Genomic DNA, 8,911 nt, shown 5'->3' with positions numbered 1-8,911 from the left:
TCCAGCTGAAGATGCCATATCCCGATGGAGATTAGAGGATATAGCTGATCGAGTATCATAAGAATGGCGGGAGGGTGGCTGAGGAGGAGGCATACCGCTTGTGGAAGCTGCATCATCAGATCCAGGTGGACTAGGTGATGCCGGTCGAGGGAGCTGCACATTGTATTGCCAATTAGTGAATTCCATTTTTTCTCGTTCAGCTTCAAGAGCCTTGCCAGCTGCTGGTACTTGGATGTATTGGGTTGAAAAATCTTTGTATAGACCAAGGAAGATGTTGTGCATGATGTCAACAGAAAAAAATTCAACAGCTTGCCAGTATGGCAGCTCATGAAGGATACTATATCGTACGCCTGTGGTCTTTGCCAGTTTAGCTTGCTCACTTGCAGTTTGAGATTGTTCCCATTCCACGGCTTGCACCTTGACACCCTCAGAAGTTCGGAGCTCAGCCTTTGGTGCTGGAGATTGAGAGTGATAGAGATTACAATCGATCAGACAGAGAGAGCAAAAACATGTTGACGAGTGTGAAGTTCCTCCGGTGACCTTCTTCATTGGTGGAACATCCCCGTGAATAGGCCATAGTGCGGCACGAAGGATGCGTCCTTTGGGATACTTGGATGTTGATGTAAAGGTGATGCTGTCCCAGAAATCCGACATTTCAGTGACTAGTGGTTTGAGAAAATGATTCATTTCCGACAGTGATGGTTCCGATGGACCTGGCATGATACCATAAATGCAGATGTTCTCTTTTTTGTATCGTATTGTTGGAGGTAGGTTGAAACATGTGAGGAGCATGACACCAACTGAAGTCTTCGTTGCTGCATTCTTGCCACCAGGATTGAACCAATCACACCATAATCCAAATACAAGGTGACCAGATTTTGATGTGAAGATGTACCTGTCTTTCTGGAAGGTTTTCCACAATGTACCATCCCATATATCATCCATTCTATCATTGGCAGGTTGCTGACGATTGAGGTGTGCATCAATGCCTTCTTCAAAGTAGTGATACTGAAGCATCTTTCCAAGCCAAGAACGTAGCGACTGATAAAAGAAGAGGCGCATGGGTTTCTGAACAGTTCCTGATGGTTTCTCGTAGAGAGGAGATTGACAAGGTTTGCGGGGTAGAGTTGTTGACGCTTTTGTAGTAAATCGTGGGACATCACAGAGTGGAACTGGTGATGCATTGAGGGGTAAAGGTTCTTGAATGGAAGATAAAGCACAGCAGAATGGGCAACATGTTTTTGATTGTACAGATGGTTCCAGTTTGAGTGTCTTCAGAAGGGTTGGAAGGCCTAGAGGAATTTCTTTCCAAACTTTGTTGCTGGTTGTTGGATCTTGTGTGAGCTTTTGTTCCTTGACACTCTCTCTAGCTTTGGCAAGGCTTTTGTTACAAGCTTTGACCCCGACGTTATGGAACAGGTGCTCTTTGGCAACTTTGAACATTTCACGCATGCATAGCGGATCCTGCAAGAATCGACGTGGGGTGGAAGTTGTGATTTGCGTGTGGCCATGATCTTGTCGGGGAGCTTTTGGCTGGCGAGGGCCTGACATGCTTTCGTCATCTTCAGTATCTCTGGCCCGTTTGTTGCTGCGCATAGGTGTGGCAGCTCCAATTGGTGGAAGCGCAGGCTGCAATACTGCACGACTGGTTGACGCAACCTGGACAACTGGAGCCGGACCCTGCAAATGGCAGCGGTGATGTCAGAAGCATTCAAATTACAAATGGAGAATCAGTGGCCGATCATACTGGAAAATTGGAGTACTGAGCAAAACCAGGTGGTTCCCTTTGGGGGGCTGGACGGTTGGCAGGCAGAGGTGTGGTGGATTCCAATAAGCTATTGATTTCTGCAAGGTGCTTGGGATATCTGGTTTGACTGAACAATCTGCCTTGATAGACTTTGCCCATGTACTCAATCCTCTTTTGAGAACATCCCAGCTGCAGACATGAGCACAGGATATGTTGAGGTCCAAGGGCAGTAGCATTGGATCCTAGGGGTGTAGGCATATTGTGGTAACTATATGATGGGATGGGGGGGTTGTGTGGATATGGTGGTAGCACAAATGATATGGTGGAGGTGGGATTCAAGTTAGGCAAAGAATATTTGTATTTGATGACTTGAGCTGTCAAGTCATCAAAGTGTATATGAAGTTAGGGTTAGGGCTGTGTATTATCAACCCTATGTTCCCAACCCTAGGATACCAAGTTAGGGTTCAGGCTATATAACCCAAGCCTGTCTTTACGCTCCTAAGTCTGGTTCTTAGCAGATCAAGGATGCTGCTGTGTAGGCACTCTCATAGTGAAGATGGCAGATGAAATTTTCCATACAATGGGTAACACCTTTGCTGGCAGGACATTTTTGCAGTAACACTTTTAGGTATTGGAGGGATGAATTCCCGCTTACTAAGCTACAATCCTAGTTACAAGACTTTGGTATCAAAAGGAAAAAAAAGTAAAAAATTGTAAAGACTATTCAAGGCCTAATTTGGGTGGCAACACTATTTTCAAGGTACACTTTTGGGTATGGACAACACAAATTCTAGCTTACAAACCTACAGATCTTTTGTATTGTAAAAAAAGTTAAAAATCTTAGAAACTATTCAAGGCCTTGTGGGGTAATACTGGTTTGGTTCCGGGTGGTAACTGGGTGGAATGGTAGGTCATAGGGGTTATCGGGGTAGGGAGCCCCCGTCAGTTGAGGCCTTAACTCACAAAAGGCAGCCAAATCTCTTTGGATAGCACAAGCAAGGTCAAGCTTTGAGCACTCTTTGGGATGCCATTCGTCCTGACTTGAAGGGTCATCCAGTGTGGCATTTGCAGTACGAAAACCTAGTGGAAAAAGGGCCTCACGTATGATCTCGAGCAGAAAATGTTGGGTGTGTTTCCAGAATGGTTCTTCGATTGGTCGTTTGGCTTGCAACTGGCTCACTAGAACTAAGAAGGGGGCAAGTTTGCAAAGCCCAAATCTGGTAGGGTCGCGGGGAAAAATTAAGAGGCCCTTCACGCCTGATGTGAGGAAGGCTACGAGAAGTCCAAATTGTACCGGTGGAACCTGACCCACACCAACTGATTTGGCAAGGCTGGCATAATCCTGTTCAAGCTTGTCATGCTGCTGTTCAGGTTGTTGGAAGATGAATTCGGTGTGGCGGAATAGGGCTCGAAGGGTAGCAATAGCCTCTAGCATGCCATAAATCTTATTGACCAAATCCCATATGGCCATCACACACTCACGCACCACTGAGTTGCTCGTGCGAAGTTGAAGCTGATGGTAGTGATGAGCAGCCCTCAGGCCATTCTCTATCTTGACATTAGCACACGTAGCGAGAGTAGAGGGTGCGGGAGGTGATATTTCGACATTTTCCATATTGCAGTATGCAACGGCGGCCAAGACATATTTAACACCCTGATCAATCTTGGTGGTCGAGCTGTGTGAGAATACCGCAAGAATCTCTCGGACAAACTGCGTGTGAGCTTTCTCGTTGGGGGAGGGCTTCTTTGTAAGCTCAGCATCATGAAGGTTGAACACATCCGGTCAATACCACGGCGCCTCAGAGTCACATTGGAACAGGCGCATGTCTAGTGATGAAGGGCCAGTCAGCGTTGTGGTGACTTACAAACATTGCAACAAAGACTTACTCGGAGGTTTATTCAGCCACGTGTGGACACGGAGTTTACTTTTGGGAAGGATTTTGAAGGCTGGTGGGGGTGAGGGCTCAACATCCAACACCGCTGGATTGGTGCCTTGAGATCTCAACCACAGAAGGTTGAGGGCCGCGCGATAAATGTCGGGCACGTCTACCTTATTGATTGTCTTCGATCTAACAGTCTTCTTTGTCACCTCGAAGATTGTTGGGTCGCTGACAGCCCAGATGCTGGCCTTGGCCACCACGGTTCGAACGTCGGCGTTGACAGGAACAGCAAGACCCCTGGCAGGGATGCCGCGTGGTGGGTTGATCGGGAGTGGGGCTGGGTTTTTGGGAGGGGAAGGTGGTGGTGTTTTGGTTTTCTCCGTGATCAATACATCCAACGTAGGGGGGGTTGGCTCGCCAGGTGTGTTGGCAGAGCCCGCGATGGTATGAGCATCGGGTTCGCGTATCGGTTCAAGAGAAGGTCTTCGCGAGGAGGAGAGAGAAGGCGCGGGGTCCGCTGAAGGAGGTTGATCAGCCTGCTTTGAAATCGGGTTCCGTGACAATCCGGTATCACAAATGGCTGCAGCGGATGCTGTGGCTTGGACAGCATCCGTGGAGCCATTTGTGATACGAGGCGAGGGAGGAGGGGTGGGGTCCGTTTGACAGGGTTGACCAATTGTGGTCAAGGTTGGTTCCGGGGGTGGACCTGACCCAGGAACCACGGCGGAAGATGGAGTGGGTCCAACATCGTCGGACCCTTGAGTTGAATGAAGCTGGGATGGTAAGGAAATCGGTTGGCCGGTGGGGGGGTCCGCAGCGTCAGGTGGTGGCGGGAGAATTCGCTGCGACTCAATGAAGTGGGTCATTGAGTCGAATTTTGACTGGAGGTAAAGGTCTCCACTGGGAATCGGCCAGTGATTGACCGCTCGGGAGGTGGTCACCCATCGCCGGAACAACCCTTCAAAGCCATGAGCACCTCGTCGAAAATTTTTCAGGATGACATCTTTCCCTAGATGACGATCCATTGTCTTGACAAAGAGACCCCAGGTTCCATCTTCTTCATCATCATCAGGTGTTGGAAGCCAAAGCGGGTGATCTAAGAATACAGCGAAATCATCCGTGGCAATGCCTACGGGAATGTGGGTTGGCTGGCGTAACAGGGCCTCGATTGCGGTTATTTCCTTGTCAATCATATCCGGAAGTTCTAGCGGGAGTTTGATGGGAGAACCGTCTGTAGGAGCATCATCTAAAGAGGGACCATCGATTGGTGGATTCTCTGGTGGTTGGAAATGCTGGTCCCCCGGCGAGGGTTCGACACCGTGATGGCCAGCTGGTGATGGGTCGGCCGAAACATCAGCGTGAGAGGTTGCGGAAGGCAAAACAAGTGAGAGTTGGGGGGAATGCATGGCTGAGCCGGTATAGCTTTTGCAAATTGAAATGCCGGAGGGGGGCTTAGTCTGGCCAAGAAGTCGTTCCCCCTTCTTCAAGGCCGTCAGCAAGGGGTTCAACCTATCGTACAAGTCCAGGGTATCCAGCGGGGCCCAGCCCGGTAGGCTCCTCACGGCACGGAGCCACGAAAACATCAAGTGATACGCATCAAAACCACTGCGCAAATTCTGTAGGAGCTGAGTGTAATGTAGGGTCTTGTCCCAATGTTGTTTGACATAATGAGAGAGAGAAAGGTGGGGGTTGCGTTCAGGTGGGATTTTGAAAGGCGTTGAGAATAATACGTAGAAGGGGTCGGACGGGCTAGTGCGCATTGGTGGATACCAGGACGCTCGCTGCGCATAGTCAAGAATTTCATTGCTGATTCGCCGAAATCCAGCATCTGCTCGATGCAATTCAGGATTTGCTGGGGGAGGCGGAGGTGATGGAAGACGAGCCGGCGGTGGGCTAGGCTTAGAAGGCGGAGGTCGTGACCTTTTTTTTTTTTGAACGGCCGTTTGCAAGACTGGGAGAGGTTGTGGTGGCCTTGTTGTTGGACGTCTGTTTGGCCATGCGTGTGGGATTGACTCGGGTTTGAGAGGGCGTTTGAGATGGCATGCCATCACCGGGATTCGGTTTGGGAAACTTGCCGCCCACACTCGAACCTCCCTTCGCAGGTGGAGGCTTCGATTTCTTCTGAGGGCTCCGGGTGTGCACGGTTGAAGGGATAGGGGTCTGAGAAGCTTGCGAGGTAACCGTGGCGAGGCGCTGAGACGCTCTTTGTTTGCGAGGCGGCTCGTAATCATCATCCGCTCCAGGAGGCTCGGCACGGAAGTCGGCTTCTGCCGTGGTGTCTTCCTCTTCGTCATTGTCTTCGTCTTCCGGTTCGGGATGGAAGAGTGGTTGCGAGACGGGTGGTGGGAGAGGTGGAGCTGGGGTACTTGTGGGAGGATCATCTTCCATCGGGATCCCTAGAACTTGAACCAACGAGTTCTTCTGGTTGCGATAGGTGCCATTCCGAATACCTGCGGACCCAAACGTGGTCAACCATTCCATGGATGTACACGGAATTCAGAAAGTGGGGCCAACTTACTCTCAAGGACCCCTTCGATGCGATAACCAGTGACCCTCAGGGACTCAAAGATGTTGTTGGTCATCTTCTCTTTCTCCAGCGACGCAGCAATCCAATCTCGTTGGTGAACCAGCGTCTTTTCGAACGATTCGAGGTCAAGATGGTATGTCGTTCCGTTTAACAGGGTTGCTTGCGTGCTGGTGAGAATTGCTATCAAAAAGCAACGGTGTTAGCAAAACATGCGATGAGGCCAATGAACGGCGTGCTGGTGTGCTTACGTTTCTTATCCTCTTTGTGAGATTGCTCATCTTGCGTGCCAGCTTCCTCTTCCTCCGGCTCACCCTCCTCTCCTGAGCTCAACTTGCTAGATGATGCCGAATCCGCGTTGGAGGCAGCCTGTGCACTACAGGTAGGCCCAGGCTGCAACGGGCCAATCCTTTTGCCACCGTGATGGGGATGCATTCCTAAATATACAAAAATATACAATCAGTTGACGTAGTTGAAACAGTTTGAAATGAATACAGAGATACTTACGTGAAGGAATCCGGATGGGGCCCGAGGAATGAATCGTGAATCGTAATGTGTGATCGCCACCGATTGGACGCCAAAGGGTATGTATGATCCTATTGAATAGGATCCAAGGAATGAACGCGAATAGTATTGATTCGTTGCGAATCAATACTATTCGAGACGTAAGGGGGGGGGAATTGAACTACGAGGAGGTTGTGGGAAGAAAGGGGTGAAACATGTGTCAGCGAGGTAAGGTCTCGCCCCGGCCCGGACACCGGGCCTGGGAGTACCGCCGCAGCGCGCGTATGTACTGTTACAGGACGGGTCAGCAGGTCGTGACTTGCTGACCACTGTACTGTAACAGTACATACGACAAGTCACAGCTTGTTGGCCCGTTGGGGATCCTCTCGGTACAGTACCCAAAGGGATCATTTGACGGGGACAGCAAGCCGCGGCTTGCTGACCACCCTGTGCAGTACAGTGGTCAGCAAGTCGCGGCTTGCTGGCCCCGTGAAATAACCCCGTCAAGGTTAGTCCTTCCGGAGCACCTCACGGGGCCAGCCAGACACGACTTGTTGACCCAGTTGTCCAAACGTAGGCAATATGGGGTGCCACTTCTTTTCTGTTCATCTCATGCATACGTACCATGCATCCATGAGTTGAGGGTGAAACAACATTAGCAAAACCCACCAACCTTCCAACAAAATACAATATGGAGTTCCAACACTGCCTACCACACCTCACGGGAAAAAAATCAGTTTGTTCATTTGTTTCTTCAATTTTGTCGGAGTGATTATTTCCAGTATTGCAACTTTAGGACCAAATGAAAGCCCTTGAATCATATCACCCATGATTTTGGAGTCATACCAATCAATCACTACCAAATTCCTCAGGCTTGCCCAAACCATAACCCGAAAAGCAAAGGATGACTTGACTCATGATACCATCATGACTTGCCAAATGAGATCACCACTGAGCAAGTCATCATTGTGTATATATATCCCCATATATATGGACCTCAAGTCAGTCTCCAATTCCCCCAATCCAAACTTCTCCAATCACCTCTGGTGTTATATCAAATCATCTTGAACACAAATTTACCCATTCACCAACTCTTCATCTTTCAAATATCTCCAGCACATCACAATTTTCTAGTTGCAATGAACAAGAGTCAAGCGGAAATACTTCAAAGACATATTGAAAAGAACTCTATTCTTTACGCATATGCACAAAAAATTCGATTAGCCCAAGATCTGTGGGAGCGCAGAATTCAGCTCATCCAGCTTGTGGACGAGGTTGAAGGCCAAGTTGAACCCACCAGCATTCTTATGTTGATTGAAATGACCCAACATTTTAAGGAAGTGGTAAAGGAAGCTAGAGAATTCCTTTTTACCTATTGATGCTCCTTTGGTGCATCAGTCAAATCATCCAATGGATTTGAATGTAAGTCTTCATTTGTCTGGTAATATTATGGGTGAATTATTACTAAATGTCTTCAATTTTTTATGCCCCCTGTGCGTTGAAAGCAATTCCAATTGCAACATGGAACTTGGTACAGAGGCCAATTGAGCAAAATTCATTTCTTTATAACATGGTCAGGGCTAGGGAAAAATTAGGCCCATATACATTATATGCAAATTTGCAGTGTTTTTTGGCAACATCAATCTTTCTGAACCGTTAAATTAGCAAAGATGAATGAAATTAGGAGCAACACGGATAGAATTGGATAGGTGATCCCCCATCAAAGAATAGATTTGTTTCTCAATTTTATTCAGCAGCTCAAATTTTGTTTCCTTGATCAGAATGTAGCAATTGTTTTGTTGTCCTGGATCCAATTTCACTTCCTTCATACTCAGGTGTTGAGTGGAATCTATTGAATTTCATTCAAGAATACCAGCCTATGAAATTTTTCCCTACCAGGCCTACATGCAGCCAGTGCTACCATGAGCAACACACTGGCCTCCTCCAGTTTTTTGCCACTCTAGGCTATTTGGGCAAATCCAAATGAGACCCACTTGGATTTTCCCAAACAATTTGCAAGACAAAGGGATCAATTTCAACCCTCAACAAAACCAGTTAATGGTTGCTGCAATTCAACCCTTCTCCCAACCATCAACATTCAACTTTTCCATCTGAATTTTAATTTCTGCTATTCACTTTCTCAACTCAAATTGGATCAATAACTCCTCATCTTCACAATTTCAATTTCTGAGTCTGATTATCCAACTTGAATACGTATTTTCACGAAATCTTGCCAAAATTCCCAAACGCAAAGCA

General features: G+C 48.0%; 1 protein-coding gene across 1 annotated transcript; it reads right to left on the bottom strand.

The window, feature by feature from the left end:
* Window positions 1–655: 655 nt before the first annotated feature.
* On the bottom strand, window positions 656–7,066 carry MELLADRAFT_93626 (uncharacterized protein; the record flags this gene model as incomplete). The annotated part of the gene is made up of 11 exons (XM_007406002.1): window positions 656–815; window positions 896–1,680; window positions 1,748–2,115; window positions 2,327–2,368; window positions 2,711–3,469; window positions 3,635–5,547; window positions 5,612–6,077; window positions 6,146–6,334; window positions 6,403–6,588; window positions 6,659–6,805; window positions 6,871–7,066. The coding sequence occupies 11 exons, from the start codon at window positions 7,064–7,066 to the stop codon at window positions 656–658; spliced, it is 5,211 nt and encodes a 1,736-aa protein (XP_007406064.1).
* Between the last annotated feature and the right edge of the window lie 1,845 nt (window positions 7,067–8,911).

The sequence above is a fragment of the Melampsora larici-populina genome (genome assembly GCF_000204055.1).
Source record: "Melampsora larici-populina 98AG31 unplaced genomic scaffold MELLAscaffold_5, whole genome shotgun sequence".
Taxonomy (NCBI): Eukaryota; Fungi; Basidiomycota; class Pucciniomycetes; order Pucciniales; family Melampsoraceae; genus Melampsora; species Melampsora laricis-populina.
The sequence above is the reverse complement of the archived record's forward strand: the minus strand, read 5'-3'. Positions and strand labels throughout refer to the sequence as shown.